Source organism: Dryobates pubescens, chromosome 31 (genome assembly GCF_014839835.1).
Source record: "Dryobates pubescens isolate bDryPub1 chromosome 31, bDryPub1.pri, whole genome shotgun sequence".
Classification (NCBI taxonomy): Eukaryota; Metazoa; Chordata; class Aves; order Piciformes; family Picidae; genus Dryobates; species Dryobates pubescens.
In genome coordinates this window covers 4454904-4476016 of record NC_071642.1, presented here as the reverse complement: position 1 = coordinate 4476016, position 21113 = coordinate 4454904, and the positions used below count along the sequence as shown (strand labels likewise).

General features: G+C 65.6%; 1 protein-coding gene across 3 annotated transcripts; it reads right to left on the bottom strand.

Annotated features, from left to right (window-relative positions):
• Window positions 1-2192: 2192 nt before the first annotated feature.
• KCNN1 (potassium calcium-activated channel subfamily N member 1) lies at window positions 2193-20476 on the bottom strand. Of its 3 annotated transcripts, none has more exons than XM_054175238.1 (11): window positions 19997-20476; window positions 12221-12336; window positions 9773-10204; window positions 9583-9678; window positions 8990-9408; window positions 6354-6495; window positions 6152-6262; window positions 4476-4603; window positions 2994-3002; window positions 2628-2697; window positions 2193-2496 (listed from the first exon to the last, which is right to left on the bottom strand). In XM_054175238.1, exons 3-11 carry the CDS (start codon window positions 10145-10147, stop codon window positions 2224-2226), a joined length of 1623 nt encoding a protein of 540 aa, XP_054031213.1. In that variant the 5' UTR covers window positions 10148-10204; window positions 12221-12336; window positions 19997-20476; the 3' UTR covers window positions 2193-2223. The 3 variants fall into 3 exon arrangements, with proteins under 3 accessions (XP_054031213.1, XP_054031214.1, XP_054031215.1); XM_054175239.1 differs by lacking the exon at window positions 19997-20476 and adding an exon at window positions 18111-18192; XM_054175240.1 differs by lacking the exon at window positions 2994-3002.
• Between the last annotated feature and the right edge of the window lie 637 nt (window positions 20477-21113).

The window sequence follows — 21113 nt, the reverse complement described above, 5'->3', positions numbered from 1 at the left end:
GGACCCTTGGGGCAGCAGGAGGAGAAAGGTCCCCAGAGCATCACTGCCAGCTGTGCCCTCCCCCAGGACCCCCTGAGCTCATGCCGATCAGAGCAGCTGTGCTGTGCCACCCTGTGTCCCTGCAGGGCAGTGCCCACCCCACCAAGCCCCCTCCCCACCATCATTACCTGCCCGTCTCATGGCGGGACGCGGCCCCGGGGCTGTCCCTTGGCTGCTGCCACCACCAGGCACCGGCGGTTAAAGATTAACACCAAAGCACCGCCCCAAAGCCTGCCTGGGGCCCTGCGTGGGCAGGATGCGGCCCCTGACCTCTCCCAGGCCACCGCGCCCCAGCCTCCACCCTGCCCAGTGCCCACCGAGGGTCGCATCCTGCACCCACCTTCTGCAGGGCCCCGGCTTTGGCTTTGCAAGGGGCTGGTGCTGAGCCGTGTTTGGGGGTGTCTGGGGATGCTCCGAGCCTGTCCTTACTCCCCCCCAAATGTTGCTACAAGCACCGCCCCCCCCCCCCCCCAACCTCCCCCGGTGCCAGCAGGTCAGGGGGCTGCAAGCCCCCAGTCTTCCCTCAGGGGTCTCTTGAGCCTCCATGTCGGCCCCTGCAAAGTTTCCAGGATGGGGGGGAAGGGGGGGCGCAAAGACACCCCCACCCCCCCCCCCGGGAATATATCCTGCTCTTCCTCCGACCCCCTCCCCCCCCGGACCCCATCCCACCCCGGGCAGGGGTCCCACTGCCACAAGCAGAGAGCGAAGTGTCCAATTCAGCCTCCTTTAATGCGAGCCTCAGCGCCCCCCACGCACCACCGGACCCCCCCCCAGCCCCCCCCCCCAAGAGCCAAGGGGAGCAGGACTGACCCCCGGGGGTCGGGGGTGGTGTCAGGGGCCAGGGTGGGGCAAGGAAGGGGGGTCCTGGCACACCCCATTTGGGGGGGGAGGGGGAGGGGCTGGGCGGAATATTGCATCCGGGAACCTCACAGCACTGTACAAGGGTCGGTACCGGGGGGGGGTGGCGTGTGTGTGACCCCCCCGCCCTTCCCCCCCCCCCAAAACCCAGCTCCCGACCCCCATTTTACAGATGGGGGAAACTGAGGCACGGAGAGGTGACGGTGGCTTCGCCAAGGTCACTTCGTGGCAGAGCCAGGAACAGATCGCCCCCCCCTCGCCAAAATAATCCTCAACACCCCCCCCTCCACCTTCCCCCTCCCCCGGACTCAGCCCTGCTCTTACCATGGGGGTCTGTCCCCCCCCCTCCACCTTCACCTCTGCACCTCCAGGCAAGATCCCAGGTGTCCTCCCCCACAACTTCTGCCCCCCAGGACTGTTCCATGACCACCCCCCCCCCCCCCGGCTGCTTCTGTCTCCCCCCAACCCAGGGATGCTTTACTCCCCCCTCAGGGCTGCTCCTGTCCCTCCACAGGGCTGCTCCTTTCCCCCTCAGGGTTGCTCCTGTCCCCCCAGGGCTGCTCCCCTCTGCCCCCACCCAGGGATGCTTTACTCGCCCCCCAGGGCTGCTCCTGTCCCCCCCCCCGGGGCTGCTTCTGCCCAAGCAGAGCTACTTTACCCCCCCGCAGGAACTCTTCTATCACTCACAGGGCTTCTCCGTGACACCCCCAACACCCTCCCCCCAGGGCTGCTCCTGCCCCTCAGGGCTGCTCTATATCCCCCCCCCCAGGGCTGCTGCTGGTGCCTTCCCCCCCCCCCGATTCTCCATCTCCTTCCAGGGCTGCTCGATGCCCACAGGGCTGCTTCTGTGCCCCCCACCCCCGCCCAGGGAATGCTCCTAACCACCCTTCCCTCCCCTCGCCCCCCCCCAAAATAGGGCTGCTCCATCCCCACCCGGGGCTACTCCATCTCCCCTGGCACAGCCTCTGCTGCATCACAGCTTCCTCCTCCCCCCCCCAGCTCCCCCCCCCCCCCCCCCAAATTACTGAAAAGCCCTCCTGGAGGCTGGGGGTCACCTCCCACCCAGCTGTGGGGATTGGGGGAGGGGGGTCTGAGGTGGGGGGCGGGGAAATGGGGGGGGGTTTGAAGGGGTCCCTCCAGCCTCACTCCAGCACAGTGAACGCAGGAAATTTATACAGAGCTTTACAGAACAAAGCTACTGAGATCAGCCACACGATGGCCAAGACATAAGAGAGGGGGGGGGTGGGGAACGGGGATGAGAAGGGGTGGTCCCCCACTCCCCAATCCCCCACCCCACCCCCAACCACCCCCTCCCCCCTCCCCCCATCACCCACTGTCCGAGGAGGTGGGGGGGGCGGTGGAAGGGGATCTGGGGGGTCGGGTAGGGGTGCAGGGGGCTGTGGCAGAGCAAAGGCGGGGGGGCCAGCTCCCCAGGAGCTCCCTCTGCTGCTGCCCCAGTGCCTGGCTGACCAAGCCTGGCAGTGCCAGCAAGCTCAGCCCCAGTGCCTCCAGTTTGCTCTCCAGGGCTCCCAGTCGCTTCTCCAGGTCCTCGTTGCGCTCCTGCAGCTCCGAGACCATGTCGTACATGATGTTCTGGGTCTGGGGGTGGGGGCAGGCAGGGGAGGGGCGTGCAGGAGGTCAGGACCAGGAGCAGCTCCTCGCCCTCCCCCTGAGAAAGGAGCTTAAAGGGGGGTGGGGGTTGGATCATCCTCTCGGGGCTCCCCACCCACCTTGGCCAGGTCCACCAGGGTGTTGGCCTGGTCGTTCAGCTTGCGCTGCTCCATCTTCACGCTCCTCAACCTGGGGAGGTGTGGAGGGGAGGGGGAAAAGGAGGCCGAGGTCAGTGACACCCCCCCCCCAAACCTCACAACCGCCCCCCCCCCCCCCCCCCCCCCCCCCCCGGCTTTTCCCAGCACCCGCAGCGTGCAGCCCCTCCCCCCACCCAGACAGCCCCGGGGAGGGGAGGATGGGGAGGGGGCTGTACCCCCGGGGTGTGTTCTCTGTGTGAGACACCCCCCACAGCCCCCCGAAATTTTCCAGGGCACCAAACCCATGCAGAGGGGAGTAGAGGGAGCAGCCCCCCCAGGGTCACTTACTTCTGAGCTCTGCAGGGAGGGGGCAGAACAGAGACAAAACACAACAGCAGGTTTAGTACCACCACGAAGAGCACAGGGAGACCACAGCAGCTGCAGCAAGGACCCCTCCCCACACACACATCCCCCCTCTAAGTGTGTGTGTGTGTGTGTCCCAACTCTACTCCCACCAAGCTGGGCCAAGCCCCTCAGTTCCTCCCCACACACACAAAGCAGGAGGCCCCCAGGGGCCTGAAAGCCTTCAGCCCTGCTGATGGATGAGGGAGAAGCCAACAGCAGACAAGGTCACACCAAGCTTCAGAGCACCCCCAGAGAACATCCCCACAATGGGGACAAGGGGCTGGGGACCACCTAGCTCCCAAGCTGGGTGCAGAAGGGGAGGAAGCCCCCAGAGGTCTGCTTAGGAAGCCAGGACCATAGAATCGTTAGGGTTGGAAGGGACCTCAAGGCTCAGCCAGTTCCAACCCCCCTGCCATGGGCAGGGACACCTCACACCACAGCAGGTTGCTCACAGCCACATCCAGCCTGGCCTTAACCTCCAGGGCTGAGGCTTCCACCACCTCCCTGGCGACAGGGATTAAAACCAAAGCAAAGCAAAGCAAAACAAAACTCAGAACAAACCAAAACACAAAACAAAGCAAAACCAAAGCAAACCCAAAGCCAAACAAAAACCAAAGCAAAACCAAAGCAAAACCGAAGCAAACCCAAAACAGACCCAAAGCAAACCAAAACCAAACCAAACCCAACAAAAACAAAACCAGAAACATGAACCAAAACAAACAAACAAACAACCTTGAATGAGACAAACCAAAAGTGAAAGGGGAGGGGAGAGGGGAGAGGGGAGAGAAGAGAGGGGAGAGGGGAGAGAAGAGAGAGGAGAGGGGGGAGAAGAGAGAGGAGAGGGGGGAGGGGAGGGGAGGGGAGGAGAGGGAGAGGAGAGGGAGAGGAGAGGGAGAGGAGAGGGAGAGGGAGAGGAGAGGGAGAGGAGAGGGAGAGGAGAGGGAGAGGAGAGGGAGAGGAGAGGGAGAGGAGAGGGAGAGGAGAGGGAGAGGAGAGGAGAGGGAGAGGAGAGAGAGGAGAGGAGAGGAGAGGAGAGGAGAGGAGAGGAGAGGAGAGGAGAGGAGAGGAGAGGAGAGGAGAGGAGAGGAGAGGAGAGGAGAGGAGAGGAGAGGAGAGGAGAGGAGAGGAGAGGAGAGGAGAGGAGAGGAGAGGAGAGGAGAGGAGAGGAGAGGAGAGGAGAGGAGAGGAGAGGAGAGGAGAGGAGAGGAGAGGAGAGGAGAGGAGAGGAGAGGAGAGGAGAGGAGAGGAGAGGAGAGGAGAGGAGAGGAGAGGAGAGGAGAGGAGAGAATGGAGAGGGAAAAGAAAGGGGAAAAGAAAAAGGAAAAGAAAAAGGAAAGGAAAGAGGAAAGGAAAGAGGAAAGCACAGCAAACCAAAGCACAGCAAGCCAAGCTGCTGTAGGAAGCAGGTAAAGGTTTGGCACTTACTGATGGATGGCTTGGAGGAACTTACGCTGGTGTTTCCGAACTTTGGCATGGTCGATCTTCTTCACCAGCTTGGTGTGTTTGTAGATGAGCCACGTTTCCCTGAGTACGTTGGCAGCAGCATTTTTCACCTGCAGGCACAGAGGCTTCCTTTTTCCCCTTGCCATAAAGGACCTTGGAGGTCATCCAGGCCAAGCCTTGTCCGTGGCTACCCCAAGGCTGGGGCTGCGTGCAGGCCTGGAGCAGGTCCAGAGGGGCTTGGAGCAGCTCTGCTGCAAGGCCAGGCTGAGGGAGCTGGGGGTGCTCAGCCTGCAGGACAGAAGGCTCCAGGGAGAGCTAACAGCAGCCTGCCAGTGCCTGAAGGAGGCTACAGAAAGGATGGAGAGGGACTGCTTGCAAAGGCCTGCAGGGACAGGACCAGGGGCAATGGCTTCAAACTGGAGCAGAGCAGATTGAGCTTGGATGTGAGGAACAAGTTCAGCACCATGAGGGTGGTGGAACACTACAAGAGGCTGCCCAGGGAGGTGGTTGAAGCTCCATCCCTGGAGATATTCAAGGTGAAGCTCAAGAGGGCTCTGAACAGCCTGATCTAGCTGGGGATGTCCCTGCTGCCTGCAGGGGATTGGACTGAATGAGCTTTGGAGGTCCCTTCCAGCCCAGAGCATTGTGATTAACTCTAAAGAACCTTCTTGACAGTGAGGCTGCAGGACCCCAGGAGCAGGCTGCCCAGAGAGGTTGTGGAGTCTCCTCTGGAGACATTCAAAACCTGTCTGGATGCATTCCTGTGTGGACTACCCTGGGTGATCCTGCTCTGGCAGGGGGGTTGGACCCAATGATCTCTGGAGGTCCCTTCTGACCTCTCATGTACTGTGGTACTGTGGTGCTGTGCAAACCATTGCCCTCAGCACCACATCTCCCTGGCTCTGAAACCCCTCCAGGGATGGGGATTCTGCCACCTCCCTGGGCAGCCTGGGCCAGGCTTTGAGGAACCTTTCAGTGTAGAAGTTTCTCCTGATGTCCAACCTAAACCTCCCCTGGGGCAACTGGAGGCCATTTCCTCTTGTCCTGTCGCTTGTCCCCAGGGAGAGGGAACATCCCCCTGGCTCCAGCCTCCCCTCAGGGAGCTGCAGAGAGCAATGAGGTGTCCCTCACTCTCCTCTTCTCCACACTAAACCATCCCACCTCAGCTGCTCCTCACCAGCTCTGTTCTCCACACCCTTCCCCAGCTTCATTGCCCTTCTCTAGACCTGCTCCAGCCTCTCAATGTCCTTCTTGGAGTGAGGGGCCCAAAACTGACCCCAGGATTTGAAGTGTGGCCTCCCCAGTGCCCAGTCCTTGGAGTGAGGACAATGGACCATAGAGTCATGGATTTTGAGGTTGGAAGGGACCTCCAAGATCATCCACTGCCAGCCCCCTGCCATGGGCAGGGACACCTCCCACCAGCCCAGGTTGCTCAAGGCCTCATCCAGCCTGGCCTTGAGCACCTCCAGGCAGGAGGCAGCCACAGCCTCCCTGGGCAGCCTGTGCCAGGCTCTCCCCTCCCTCACCGCCAAGAATTTCTCCCTCCTCTCCAGTCTCAATTTCCCCTCCTCAAGCTTCACCACCTCCAGGTGAGGGATGGGGGTGGCTCATCCCACCCCCCCACCCCAGATGCCACCAAGGTGGGGCTGGGGTCCTACCCTCTTGGTCAGCTGCGTATCCATCATGAAGTTGTGGACGTGCTTCTCCGCCTTGGTCAGCTCCAGCTTCCTGGCGACCACGGCAACAACCAGAGCGGTGCAGCCAGCCCCCTGCGGGCAGAGAGCCCAGGAGTCACCCCCTCTGGGTGTGTGTGTGCCCCCCAGGCCCCTGCCCAGCCTCGCTGCCCGCCCCAGTGCTCACCATGATGCCAGTCAGCAGGCACACGCCCTTGCCGCAGTAGGTGTGTGGCACCATGTCCCCGTAGCCGATGGAGAGGAAGGTGATGGAGATCAGCCACATGGCCCCCAAGAAGTTGCTGGTCACCTCCTGTTTGTCGTGGTACCTGCCCAGGGGCCGGGGGGTGTCACTGCACGGGCACGGTGCCACCCTGGGCCCCTCCCTCGCGGTGCCACCCTGGGCCCCTCCCTCGCGGCGCCACCCTGGGCCCCTCCCTCGCGGTGCCACCCTGGGCCCCTCCCTCGCGGCGCCACCGGCTCGGCCATGGGGTCTGCAGAGGCTTCTCCCAGCCAGTGCCTTGAGGCTGGGAGAGTCCCCAAGTCCCCAGCATGGCTTCTTCGGGCCCTGAAGAAGCTGGGGACACCCTGGGGACACCCTGGGGACACCCTGGGGACACCAGGCATGGCTGCTCTGGGCACAAGGAGGAGGAAAGCTCCGGAGGTTGTGACCCCCAGAAGTGGAGCTGGTTGTGACCCCCAGAAGTGGGCTTGGTTGTGACACCCCCCCCTAGAAGTGCAGCTGGTTGTGACCCTCAGAAGTGGGGCTGGTTCTGGGCAGGGGGTGAGGGGCTGCTGGATGAGGACACTGAGGAGACAGGAGAGGAGCAGCCCCCACATACAGATGGCAGCAGCCTCTATCCTGACCCCCACCCCGAGATCTCAAAGCACAGGATGTGGGTGATGTGGGTGTCACCTCTGGACCCCCATCTCCCCAGGGAGGGGACACCCCATGTCTGAGAGCAGGGGACAGCTGCACAGACCTGGCTGGAGCAGAGCACCCCTCACCCCACAAGTCCCTTGGTGGGGGTCACCTCCCTCCCCCAAGCAAGCCCAGGGCTACAAAGGGCCCTGAGGCCACCACGGGTGTCACTGGGTCCCACAGGGGACACTGTGCTTTGAGATTCCATGGCCAGCACCGATGCAGATGGCTGTGCCCCCTCCCCCACCTCCTTGAGGGACCCCCGGCCACAGCCCCCCGCCTCTGCTCACCGGGACAAGCCCAGCTTGGGGGTGGGGAGGGGGGGCCAGGGCACAGAGCAGCAGGGCCAGGCACTGGAAGCAGTGGCCAAGCTGGGCAGTGGGATGGGGACATGCAGGGAGCAGCAGGGAGCTGGGCAAAGTGGGGGTGAGAGACGGGAAGGGAGGAGGCAGCAGCGAGCTGGGGGGGGGCGCAGGACACACTCAAGCGTGCAGCGAGGAATTTAGGATTGCTGCGTCCCCCCTTTGCCCCCCACCCCTGGCACAGCTGTGTCACTTGGGCTTGGAACCTCAGCTGGCACTGAGGGATGTGAGGGGGTGATGTTGGGGGGGCACCAACACAGATGAGCAGCCCTGGGATGCCACCCCCACGGCGATGCTCGCTGGGATAACTGGGAATGGGGGGGGGGTGCTCCCTGCTCCCCCCACCCTCCCGAGCTGTAGCCAGGACCCCCCCAGTGCACCTGAAGTGTGAAGGCTGGGCAGGGGAAACCCCTCGAGCAACCACCAGAGCCGAGCCAAAGCCCTTTGGAGGCTCCACTGAGGTCTCAGATAGAGACCAGGAGGATCCAGCAGCTCCTTCCCAGCTGCTCCAGTCCAGCCCTGCCCTTCGCTGGCATTTTCCCCCTGCGGTGCCACCCCGGGACCTGCAGCAACTCCTGCACCCCTCCGAGGGCACCCTCAGGAGGACTCATGCTCCAGACACCCCCTCCCTCCCCCAACAAAGCTGCTACAGGACCCCAGCTTGTGCCCCCCACCAGGCTGAGGCACCACAGTCCCCCCAGCTGGGGGGAGGGGGAGCACGGAGGGGACAGAAACCAGCGGCTGAGGTTCCAAGTGGAAAAGGGCTCCGGCCTCTTCCCATGCCTGCGACCTCTTGGCCCCTCAGGGCCCCCTCCCGGCCTTCATCCCCCTCCCCAAACCCTCTGGCTGCAGCTAATCCTAAATTCTGGGGAGCAGAAGCCTGGGGGGGAGGATCGGGGGGGGTGGTCCCGTGCAGGACCCGCTGGGGGGTCCCTGGGGTCACTCACAGTTTGTCCCTGCGAGCAGCAGAGCGTCAGGGAGGGAAAACAACAGCAGTTAATGCACGTCCCTGGGGGGGGGGGGGAGGAATGATGGGAGGGGGCAGAGGGGACACAGCGGCCGAGAAGGGGCGAGCACTGGGACGGGCAGGGCACCGGCGCGGGCATCCCGGCGTCCTGGCATCCCGGCGGGCACAGCTGAGGAGCAACGGGCCATGTCCTGCGTTGAAGGGCTCGATGCCCTCTGCGAGACTTCCCCCCTCGCTGCCCCCAACCCCCACAAGCAGCGAGGGGGTCCTGCCGCATGCCAGAGGGGACACAGAAAGGTTTGGGGCCAGCCCAGCGGGTCCGGCCCCCTGCCCCCCTCCCCCAATCACACCTTGGCGAAGCACTTTTGGTTTGGCATCGCTTTGGCTTGGGGAGGGGTGGGCGTAAGAATCCCAACCAGGAGAGGGGGGAACCCACTTTTCCAAGGCGGGGGGGGTGGGGTGCGGGGGGGGGGGATCTCTTCTCTCCCTTCCTCAACCCTCGGTGCGTCCTCAGCTGCGCCCCAGCCCCGCGCCCCTCGCCGGCGCCGGGGCGGAGCCGGCCCCCGGCGCACCTCTCGCAGACGCGGACGGTCCAGGCGGCGATGATCCAGGAGGAAATGCTGAAGACCAGGAGGACGGTGCCGGGGCAGATGGTCATGAGGGTCTTCATGACGAAGCGGGTGTTGAAGTTGATCTTGTTGAGGGCCCCGATGCTGCGGGAAGAGGCGTCGGTGAAGAGCTTGCTGTGCAGCAGCATCACTCGCCCGATCAGGTAGAGCCGCAGGAACATGGGGATGGAGAGGATGATGTCCACGTCGGCGTCGGCCACCGAGGCGGCGTAGGTGAAGGCCAGGCGAGCCGTCCAGGTGAAGAGGTACTGGCCGGGGATGGGGTGGATGGCGCAGACGATCAGCTCCAGGGCGATGAAGAAGATGCGTTCGTAGGTCATGGCGATGCGCCAGTCGTCGGCACCGTTGTCCACCATGAAGAGCTGCGGGGAGGGGAGGTAGGGGGTGGGGAGAGCAGGGTGGGGGAGCGGGAGGAGATAAAAAAAAACAAACAGGAGGGGGTGGTGGTGCTGGTGGTGGTGCTGGTGCTGGTGGTAGGGATCTCCGGGCTGCCACGGGCCCTGGCGAGCCTCCGGAGCACGGTGGGTGCCCCTCACCTGGATCTCCCTGGCGTGGTACATGACGATGAGCCCCAGGAGGATGAGGGTCGAGAGGCTGATAAGGCATTTCAGTGCAAACGAATACGACGACTCCTGCCGGGGGAGGGGGAAAGGGCAGGGTGAGCCCAGCTGGGCGCCCCCAAGCCTCACCCACCTACCCTCAGCGCCCCCCCGCCCCTTCCCAAACCTTAGTGTAGACCCCCCAGGACAGCTCCGTCTCCGTGACCATGACCACGATGCCAAACATGCCGAAGATGAGGGCATAGTCGCTGAGGCGTTTCCGCTTCTCGAAGAGGGCTCTCCGGTGCCCCAGCTTGTAGCCGATGTTTTGGTTCTTCCGCGGCTCCCGGCCCCGCTCCTCGGCTGCATCCTGCCCCGCAGCCGCCGCCGCCGGGCCGGCATCCGGGCCCCCGGGCTGCTCCGGTTGGGACACCACCACCTCGAGGCTGGGGGGTCGGCGGGGCCGCAAGGATTGGGTCTCCCCCTCCGAGGAGTGCAGGGTGCGGGCAGAGGAGCTCAGGGTGCCCCTGGGCCGTGCCACCCCCCCATTGTAGCGGCTCATGGCTCTGGCGGGGAGGGGGCCGGGCGATCCCGCATGGCTCAGCGGCGCGGGGGCGACCTGCGGGAGAGAGAGGGGACAGCGTTGAGTGGGGGGCACGTAGGTGGGGGGGGGGGGGGCAGGGAGTCTCAGTCAGCATCTTTGCCCACTGGCAGGCGATATCTGACGGGGCACAGGGTGCCCGTGGGCTGGCCGTGACTGCAGCGGGGATGCATCCTGCCCTTGGGGACATTTCCTATCCAGGGGACACATCCTGCCCGTGGGGGACAAGCCCCGCTCATAGAGGATGTGCCCTGCCCGTGGGGGACCAGTCGTGCTCACAGGTGCCATGTCCTGCCCATGAGAACATGCCCGGCTCATGAGGGACATCCCCTGCCCATGGGACACCCCTTGCCCACAGGGGACATGTCCTACCCGTGGGGACATTCCCAGCACACAGGGGACATGCCCTGTTCATAGGGAAGCCGCCGTGCCCATGGGACATGCCCTACCCATGAGGGGACATGTCCCACCTGTGAGGACATTCCCTGCCCACGGGGAACGTGTTCTACCCGTGAGGACATTCCTTGCCCACGGGGGACATGCCCTGTCCATGAGGACATGTCCTGCCCGTGGGGCCATGTCCTGCCCGGGGGGAGGTGTCGTGCCCACAGGGGGCGTGTCCTGCCCGTGGGGACATTCGCAGCCCACGGGGGACATGCCCTGCCCGGAGGGACATTTCCTGCCCACGGGGGACATGCCCACCCCGCGGGACGTGGCCTTCCCGCGTTACCGTCTCCGTCCCTGTCCCCACTCGGCGGTGATCGGTGTCACCCCCACCCCTAACCCCGCTGCCTCCACCCTCTCTGCAGTCCCTCCGGGAGGGTCCAGCCCCCTCCCCGCCCCCGGTGCCTCCGGTTTCCCTGCCCGGGACAGCTCCGGTAACGAGCTGCAGATGCGCGCTCCCACTTCTCTGCGCCGTGCCCGGGGCTGCCGGTACCGGGATGCTGGCTGGGTTCGGTTCAACCCCAGCCCCAGTACCGGTGCCGGTGCCAGCCCTACCCTCTGCCCGCTACCTGCCGCCGGGCCGGGGCCGGGGCCGCGCCGCTGCCGCCGCCGCTGGAGCCGGTTCGGTCCCGGGGGCGCGACCGGAGCGTTTCGGAGGGGGGGAGGGGGCGTGACGCAGGCTTCTCATTGGCGGAACGCGCCCACGCCTCCCCCCGTGATGAAAGCATCGCCACGCCCACCGACACGCCCCCTGACACCTCCCCCTCCCCCTCCCCCCCGTCATGGGGTCCCCCCTCTCCCCCAGACCCTACAGCTGCCCCCGATCCACACACGCCAAGAGCCCCCCACCCCGACCCCCGACACCTCCAGCCCCATGGCATTCCCTCGGCAAGACCCCTCCATGTACCCCCAAACACCCCGTGCACCCCCAAAGACCCTCATGCACCCCCCAATGCATCCCTATACACCCTGATGCCCCCCCATGCACTCCCCTGAGCCCCAAATACCCCCATGCACCCCCATACCCCCCCAAACACCCCCATGCACCTTACACACCATGATGCCCCCCCCTGCACCCCCAAACACCTCCATGCATCCCTATACACCTTTATGCCCCCCCAATACACCCCCAAGCACCCCCACACACCCCTCTGCACCCCTATACAACAAGATGCCACTCCATGCCCCCCCCTACATACCCCTATAGCCCCCCCAAATACCCCTATGCACCCTGATGCCACCCCAAACACCCCCTCCCCACCCAGCTCCCCCATCACACCCTTCAGCCTCTCAATGACTCCCCAGACACCCCCACACTCTGCAGCCTCACTGCACCGGTCCCCACGCACCCCAAAACCTGCCCCCCCCCTTGCAGTCCCCCCAGTACCTGCAGTGTTCCCACTCCATCCTCCCCACACTCCCCAGTATGCTCCCTGCCCCCCCCCCCAATCATGCCTCCAGTACATCCCCCCCAGCACCCAAACATGCACCCTCAGGACCCCCGAGAACCCCCCCCTTGACACCTCAGCGACCCCCTGCACCAGGACACTCCCTCCACCCCACCCCCCCCGGACCCCTGCACCCCCCTACCTGCTCGGGCTCCCCAGGGCCGGCCAGGGGGGGGTTCAGGGCGTTAGGGGCTGTGGGGCCTGGGCTTGGTGTGGGGGGGTTCCGGGGGTCCCCCTGCCATGGGCTGCCCTCCACGCCTGGCCGAGAGGAGATTTGGTGTTAGCAGGGTCCCCAGCCGCCCCCCAGCCCCAGTGCCAGGGACCCCCAGAGCCACCACACTCAGCTGAGGGTCCTGCCCTGGCACCACCACCTGGTGGGGGGTGGGTTTCACCCTGTGCCTTGTCCCCTCGTGTACCCCCCCCCACGCTAGGGAGCAGTGGCAGGGCCGTGGGCAGCAGCAGGGCTGCTGGTGGTGGTGGTGGAGGAGATGCTTCTGGTGCTGCACCGAGCACCCCCCGTGCCATGCAGCAGTCCTGTGGCACGGGGGGGGTCCCATGGCAGTGAGCACAGAGCCCACTGCAGGATCCCCACACACGCAGTGTAGCCAGCACAGCCCCCCAGCACCAGCAGCCCCACTGCACGAGTGGCCCCAGTGCACAATGGCCCCACTGCACCAGCAGCCCCACTGCACAACGGCTGAGCTGCACAACTGGCCCCACTGCACCAGCAGCCCCTATGCACAACGGCTGCGCTGCACAACTGGCCCCACTGCACCAGCAGCCCCACTGCACAACGGCTGAGCTGCACAACGGCTGCGCTGCACAACTGGCCCCACTGCACCAGCAGCCCCACTGCACAACGGCTGCGCTGCACAACTGGCCCCACTGCACCAGCAGCCCCACTGCACAACGGCTGCACTGCACAACTGGCCCCACTGCACCAGCAGCCCCACTGCACAAGGGCTGCGCTGCACAACTGGCCCCACTGCACCAGCAGCCCCACTGCACAACGGCTGCGCTGCACAACTGGCCCCACTGCACCAGCAGCCCCACTGCATGAGTGGCCCTGTTGCACAAATGGCCCCAGTGCAGCACAGACCCTCAGCACTGGCAGCCCCACTGCACGAGTGGCCCCACTGCACCAACAGCCCCAGCGCGTCAGTGACTCCTTTGCACAGCAGCCCTGCTGCACCACCAGCCCCACGGCATGTGTGGTCCTGTTGCACCAACAGCCCCATTGCACCACCAGCCCCACTGCATGGGTGGCCCCACTGCACCACCAGCCCCGCTGCATGAGTGGTCCTATTGCACCAACAGCCCCACTGCATCAGTGACCCCCTTGCACAGCAGCCCCGCTGCACCAACTGCCCCACTGCACGAGTGCCCCCAGTGCAGCCAGCACAGACCCTCAGCATCGGTGGCCCCATTGCACCAACAGCCCCACTGCATCAGTGCCCCCCTTGCACCAGCAGCCCCCACTGCAGCGGCATCCCCGTTGCACAGCAGGCCCCACTGCACGAGCGGCCGTGCTGCGCCGTGATCTGCAGTGCACCAACGCCGCCGCTGCACCAACTGCCCCGGCGCAGCCCAGCAGCACCAACTGCCCTGCTGCACTGAGGGCCCCGCTGCACGAGTGGCCCCTTGGCATCAGTGACCCTCCTGCACCACCAGCCCCACTGCACAAGAGGCCTCACTGCACGAGCGGCCCCACTGCACCATCAGCCCCTTTGCACGAGTGACCCCGTTGCACCAGCAGCCCCCTTGCACCAGCAGCCCCCTTGCACGAGTGGCCCCCTTGTAGAACTGGCCCCATTCCAACAGCAGCCCCACTGCACAACGGCTGCACTGCACGAGTGGCCCTGTTGCACCAACAGCTCCTTTGCACACACCAGCCCCACTGCTTGAGTGGCCCCACTGCACCACTGGCACCACTGCACCGCGGCCCCCTTGCACCAACAGCCCCACTGCAGCAGCAGCTCCCTTGCACAAGTGGCCCCGTTGCACAACAGCCCCATTCCAACAGCAGCCCCACTGCACAACGGCTGCCCTGCACGAGTGGCCCTGCTGCACCAACAGCCCCTTTGCACCAGCAGCTCCGCTGCACCAACAGCCCCACTGCACAACAGCCCCAATGTACAAGTGGCCCCATTGCACCAGCAGCCCCCCTTGCACCAGCGCTCCCCTTGCACCAGCAGCCCCCCTTGCACCAGCGCTCCCCTTGCACCAGCAGCCCCCCTTGCACCAGCAGCCCCTTTGCACGAGTGCTCCCCTTGCACCAGCAGCCCCTTTGCACAAGTGGCCCCATTGCACCAGCAGCCAAGTTCCACAACGGCCCCACTGCACCAGCAGCCCCCTTGCACCAGCAGCCCCCTTGCACCAGCAGCCCCATTTCACAACAAGGCCCCAAACCACCCCCCCGGAGCCCACAGCCCCGGCAGCGTCGCTGCACTCAGAGCACCAGGCCAGGGGCAGGCTGCTGCCGGGGGTGGGGGTCCCCTTCCCCTGCCTCCCCTCATCCCCTCCCCACCCAGCGGGGCCACACTCGGGGAGGGGAGGGTGAGGGGGGGCTGTGCACAGCTCTCTGCATTTCAGGCCTCCCAAGCACCAAGCCCTTGCTGCAGCCCTGCAAACACCCCGGGAACGGCACCGGCATCCCCGGTACCGCCACCGCGCCCATGTCCCTCCCAGTGTGGGGACAACAACATCCCCTCCGCCTTCCCTCCACCCCCTCCAATCCTTGGCGGGGGGGGTGGGTGGCTGGGTGTGTGTTGAGGGGCGGGGGGTGAGCAGCAAAGGTCCTGGAACCCCCTCCCTGTTCCCCCCCCCCCCAAAGGGACGCACCCGAGCCCCGGAAGATGCTTTTGCGGCTCCCTGCGTGGCCGGCCGGGCTCCGGTGCCCAGCTGCTGCCCGGTGGAGCCGGGGCCCTTGGCACCCCTCCAAGCACCAGATCATTTTCTCTCCATTCTGCCAAATTTATGGCAGGAAAATGGGCTCCGATTTCTTTTTAATCCTCGGGCGGGGAGTGGGGAGAAAAAAATACGCAGCGGGCAGGGCGGAGGGGGAAGTGGTTTTCACCGGGGATGCCAACCTCAGACCACCACCCCCACCACCCCCCCTACCCGACCCCTCCTTCTCCTAACAGCCGAAGCTGTGCCAGGCCAAAGTGGTTGCCCCGCGGCTTCCCACTAAACTTTGCTGGCGGCCGGAGCGGGGTCGCTGAAGCTGCCCCCAGAGCCCTCCCAGACTGCCGGTGGTAAATATTTCATGAGCCGGAGGGGGGACTGCACTTAACGGCGGCGGAAATGGGCCGCGGGCGATTGTCTCCGGGCAGGATGCTCACAGGGACAGCTCCAGGAGCCAGAGGGCTGACTAAAACTGGGAAGGGTCCCTGTCCACTCTCCTCTGTCCCCTCTCCCCTGTTCCCTCTCCCTCTTCTCCTCTCCCCTCTTCCCCTCTCTCCTCACCCCTTTCCCCTCTCCCCCGAGTCCTCTTTGCTGTCTTCTCTCCCTCCTCACCTACCTTTCTCCTCTTCCCTCTCCTCTGTCCCCTCTCCCCTGTCCCTTCGCCTTTCTCTCCTCTCCCCTCTCCCTTCTCTCCTCTCCCCTGTCCCCTTTCTCCTCTCTCCTGTTTCCTCTGCCCTCTCCTCTGTCCCCTCTCCCTTCTCTCCTCTCTTCTCTCCCCTGTCCCGTCTCTCCTTTGCCCTCTCCCCTGTCCATCCCCTCTCCCTTGTGCCCTGTCCCCTTTCTCCTCTCCCTTGTCCCCTGTCCCCTTTCTCCTCTCCCCCGTCTCCTCTCCCGTACCCCCTATCCCCTTTCCCCACGGGGACACCACAACCGGTGGCTGCATCCCCAAGGATGCTCAGGTACGGTGCAGGAACACCAAGCAGGGTCCTCCACCCTCCAGTGGTGGGGACAGGGACACGGCAGGTCCCCCCCTGACCACGGCCACCGCGTGTCCTTGAGCCGGGGCCCCAAGTGTCCCCTGCTCTCAGCAGCTCCTGCGCAGGGAGGTTGGTGGCAATGCGGCAGCAGGGCACCCAGTGCTGCAGCCTGGGGCTGGGACACAGGCACCCACAAGGTCTTGTGTCCCCAGGGGAGGTGTGGAAGCCCCGGGGAGAGCCAGAGGGGGTCCCCCCTGGGTGGGAGTCACAGGAAGGAGGGACAGGGACAGGACAAAGGGGTCCTGAATCTGGGGGGCCCACAGTTTAACTCCCACAAAGGCCAGGCTGCAGCAGCACCCAGTGCCTTAGGGGGTGGGGGTGGGGGGGTGTTGGTCGCCAGCAGGACACCCCCCCCCCAGCTGCCCACCATGCCCTGGAGCAGCGATGCTGCCTGGGAGCAACTGCAGAGGAGGAGGGGGGCAGCTAAAAATAGAGGCTGAAGAGCTCCCCGCTGGTGATTTATTTATCACCCACTCGGTAATTCCTGCCCGGGAGCCGCGGGAGGGGCAGGAATTTGGGGGAGCACTGATTGCCTCCAGGGCCGTGCCCATGGGCCCTGTGCCAGCAGCTGGGTGGCATGGCCACAGTCTCACTGCCATACTGGGAGAAAGGAGCTGAGGGACTGGGGAAACACCACCCCCACCCCTAATGCCATGGTGCAAGGGATGGGGGTGCTTGGGGTGGCAGGACCCATGTCATGCCCCCCCCCCTTCCTCCCTTCCCCCACGGGGCCGTGCCCATGGGCCCTGTGCCAGCAGCTGGGTGGCATTGGCTGTGGTCCCACTGCCATACTGGGAAAAAGAAGCTGAGGAGCTGGGGAACCCCCTGCCCCCCCCACCCCCACCCATGCCATGGTGCAAGGGATGGGGTGCTTGGGGTGGCAGGACCCATGCCATGTGTGTCCCCCCACCCGGGGCTGCAGGAGTTCCCTGCCATGGGGGGGTTGGGGCTTGCTGGGTGCATGAAATGCGTCAGACCCCTTGTAGCCCCCCAACACCCGCCCCCCCCGTCCCCTCAAATCCCCCCGTGGTGGCCCTGGTTCCTCGGGTGGCCTCAGCTCCTGCCACGGCCAAGCCCTGGCCATATGTCCCAGGCTGGAGAGCATCTGCTGGTGCCAGCAGGAGCCCCCCGGCCCCCGCCAACACCGGTGCCCACCTGCTGGCACAAGGCTAAATAGGGAGGTGTGGGGTGGGGGGGGTGCCACCACCACTGTCCCCTCCAAGGGTAGGGCAGGGGGTGGCTGAGTGTGGTTTGCAGGGGCATATGAGGCCCCCTGGGGCTGGTAGAGACACTGGCACGATGCCACCCACCAGGCTCCCGGAGGGCACTGAGATACCAAACCTGGTCCCAGCGTGGGACCCCCCGGGGATGACAGCAGCCGGGTCCCCGTCCCCCAGCCCCCCGGGGGTTGCCCTGGCACAGCCCCACACCAGGGTGATTTACCCCATGCAGGATCCGGCCCCTTCCCGCCCCCGGTGCCTGTGGGTCCCACGGCACGGGGGGGGGAGGCACAGGGGCTGGCACACGCGCGGGGACACCCGGGGACAGCCGAACCTCCCCAGCCCCGCCGCCGCCGCCACGCAGGGGATTCCCTGGCACGTCCTGGGGTCTCCCCGAGAAAAACCCTCCCCTGAGCCCCACCGAAGCACCCTGGGGCTGGATCAGGCCCCAGATGGACAAGGAGGGGACAGCGATGCTGTCCCCAAGGCTGGCAGAGGCAGTCAGCAACCCCCACACCCCCCCAGCCCAAGGGGGACCCCATCCCTGTCCCTCCCATTTCACACGCGGCCGGGGACACCCCACCTGCAGGGATCCCAACGGGTGCGTGGGGCTGGGGTAAGGGGGTGCTGAGGGGTCCTGAGTGGGGGGGTTCGGACTCCTCTTCCCCCCCCCCCACCTTTCGCCGCCACCTTGTCGCCGTCCCCAGACAAAGCCTCCGCGCCGGGTCCTCCGCCGCCTCCCCCACGCTCCTCGGCTCAGCCGAAGGACAAAGCCGCCTCGCATGGCTGCTCCCGACGGGTCACGACGGACCCCCGCAACTAGGGGACACCCCCCCGCCGTGTCCCCCCAGTCCCTGCCACTGCCACCAACCTCTCAGGGAAGGAAGGGGGTCCCCCCCAAACCTCGCCAGCACCTTGAGGAAAGCCTTGTCCCCGCGCCGCAGGGTGGTGGTCCCTGCCCCCGGGGAGGTGCCCCTGCCCCCAGGGTGGTGTCCCCAAAGCCATGAAGGTCCCCAGCCAGGCACAGGGTCCCCATGGACACCTCAAGGTCACTGGGAAGGTCGGGAGGGACAGGGAGGGCCCCACACCTCCACGCCCACAGCCTTGACGGCTGCACCCGTGGGCACGTCGGGCACTCCCTGGCACGTCGAGGCCATGAGCACCACGCGATGCCAGAACCTGCCAGGAGCCTCAAGTGCCAACACCAGCGAAGACCGCACACAGCCCTGGCACGTTGGCATGGCACAGCCGCGGCATGAGGTCCCACCAGCCCCGGTGCCACCAGTGCCGGTCCTGCCACCGCTCCTGGCATGACAGACGCATCAGCCAAGGCTGTCGGTGGCACAGGGTGGCACTGCTTTTGGTGGGTGCTAAGCTGGGCACAGAGCGGGGCTGGTCTCACCAGGCTGTGCCCGCAGCCAGCCCCTGTCACTGGGGAGCACCAAGGGTCCCCCAGCCCCGCTGCAGCATCGGGGCTTGAGTGCCCACAGCCACACTGTGCCCAAAGACAGAGACCCCCACCTTGGGCATCCCCCTGACTCCAGCGGCTGGTGCTTGCCCACCGCAGGCAGGGTGTCCCCCCGGTGTCCCCCCACGCAGACACCCCCAGGCTAGGAGAAAACAACCCGGGGGGGCCCCATGACTGACACCCCCGTGGTGCCCCCACCTCTGCCAACCCCCACGCCCGCTCACTTGGCACGGCCCCGTGTTACAGGCGGCGTCGGGACGAGCCGGGGTGCCCACGGCTGGGTGGTGGCATTGGTCGGGGAGCGGTGGCCGCTGGCAGCTCTCTGCGTGGCGGAGCAGTGGTGACAACGGCGACCGTGTGGGAGCCGCGGCACAGAAAAAGGGGGGGCCGGGGGGCTTCCCCGCCCCACGCCCCCGCGTCCGGCCCCCCCCGGCCCCCCCGGCCCCGCCACGGCCGGCAGTGACCTTGGCGGGGGCTGAGGCTGGGGACTATTTTTAGCCGGGACGTGTCACTCCCATCGTGTCCTCATTGTCACCGCCGTGGGTTGTCCCCCGCGCCTCGACCGCCCCAGGCCGGTGTCTCCCCCCGCTCCCGCCCCCCCTTCTCCCTGCCACCCCTCCCCCTCTGACTCTCTTCCGGGGCTCCCCTATTGCGCCACGGGCAGCTGAATGAACCCTGCCTGCCCCGGACCCCCACAATTGTGGGGGGGACTTCGGGGAACACATCCCTCCCCCCCGTCACGGTGTCCCCCTTCCCACAGAGCCACCTTGTCACCAGGCATCCCCTCTGTCCCCCTCCTTCCACGCTGCGCTGAGGGGGGGATCCCCATGAACCATGGGGTACCCAGGAGCCAGGGGGTCTGCAGGAGCTGGAATGGGGGGGATCCTCATGAGCTGGGGGGCGTCCTAGAAGCCAGGATGTCCCCAGGAATCTGGGGGGTCCCCATGAACCAAGGAGTCCCCAGAAGCTGGGAGGGAGGTCTCCAGGTAGTGGGGTGCCCCAAAGAGCTGGGGCATCCCCAGGAACCGGGAGGTCTTCAGGAGGTCTCCAGGAGCTGGGGGGCATCCCCAGGAGCTGGGGTGTCCCTAGGAGCTGAGGGGTCTCCAGGAACCAGGGCACCCCCACCAGCTGGGAGTCTCCATGAGCCAGGGTGGCTCCAGGAGCAGGGCATCCCCAGGAGCCAGAGGATCCCCACGAGTCCAGGGGGATCCCTAGGCTTTGAGAGGGGTTCCCCAGGCTCTGAAGGGAGGGGGGGTCCCCAGCCCAGTGCCCTCCCCCAGTGCACCCACCTGCAGTCAGACCCCGGCCTCCTCTCCCCTCGAGCGCTGTCCTGGGTGGGCATGGCGCGGCGCGGGCACGTGCTGGCACGGCGCTGAGCCTGGCTCGCCAGGAGCTTCTGCTGGCACAACTGGGCACGGCTGGGCGATGCCTTGGGCACCAAAGGTGGCCACTTGCCTCGACACTGGCCCCACCAGCCCCTCACGCCTCAGTTTCCCCAGGCTGCTGGGATGGCAGTAGGGCTGCTCGGGTGGCAAAGGTGGGGCAGCTGGGATGGTGCTGGGGCTACTGAGATGGTGCTGGGGCTACCGAGGTGGTGCTGGAGCTGCCAGGCTGGTGCTGGAGCTACCAAGGTGGAGGTGGAGCTGCCAGGGGGCCAAGAAAGATACCAAGATGGTGATGGAGCTGCTGGGATGATGATGGAGCTGCCAGGATGAAGCTGGAGCTGCTGGGGCTGCTAGGGACAGTGATAGAGCTACTGGGATGGCAATGGAGCTACCAGGGAGGTGGTGGAGCTGCTGGGCTGGCAATGGAGATGCTGGGCTGGCAGTGGAGATGCTGTGATGGCAATGGAGCTACAGGAACGGTGATGAAGCTACTGAGATGATGAGGGAGATGCCAGGAAGGTGATGGAACTCCTGGGATGGTGAAGATGGAACTGCTGGAGCTACTGGGATGATGATGGAGCTGCCAAGATGGTGACTGAGCCTGCAAGACAGTGATGGAGCTGCTGGTGTGGTGATGGAGCTGCCAAGATGGTGATGGAGATGTGGGGATGAAGAAGATGGAGCTCCTGGACTGGTGGAGCTGCTGGGATGGTGATGGAGCTGCTGGGATGATGAAGATGGAGCTGCTGGGGCTGTCAGGATGGTGCTGGAGCTGCTGGGATGATGAAGATGGAGCTGCTGGGGCTGTCAGGATGGTGCTGGAGCTGCTGGGATGATGAAGATGGAGCTTCTGGGGCTGTCAGACTGGTGCTGGAGCTGCTGGGGCTGGTGAAGATGGAGCTTCTGGGGCTGTCAGGATGGTGCTGGAGCTGCTGGGGCTGGTGAAGATGGAGCTGCTGGGGCTGTCAGGATGGTGCTGGAGCTGCTGGGGCTGTCAGGATGGTGCTGCTGGGGCTGTCAG

Excerpts from the sequence above, each read along its gene's own strand:
- KCNN1 (XM_054175238.1), bottom strand. The coding sequence starts at position 10,147 with ATGAGCCGCTACAATGGGGGGGTGGCACGGCCCAGGGGCACCCTGAGC. Across the intron at positions 9,409-9,582 it reads ACCACGCCAGGGAGATCCAG|CTCTTCATGGTGGACAACGG; the intron begins GTGAGGGGCACC and ends CCCTCCCCGCAG. Across the intron at positions 2,497-2,627 it reads CCCTGGTGGACCTGGCCAAG|ACCCAGAACATCATGTACGA; the intron begins GTGGGTGGGGAG and ends CCCCACCCCCAG.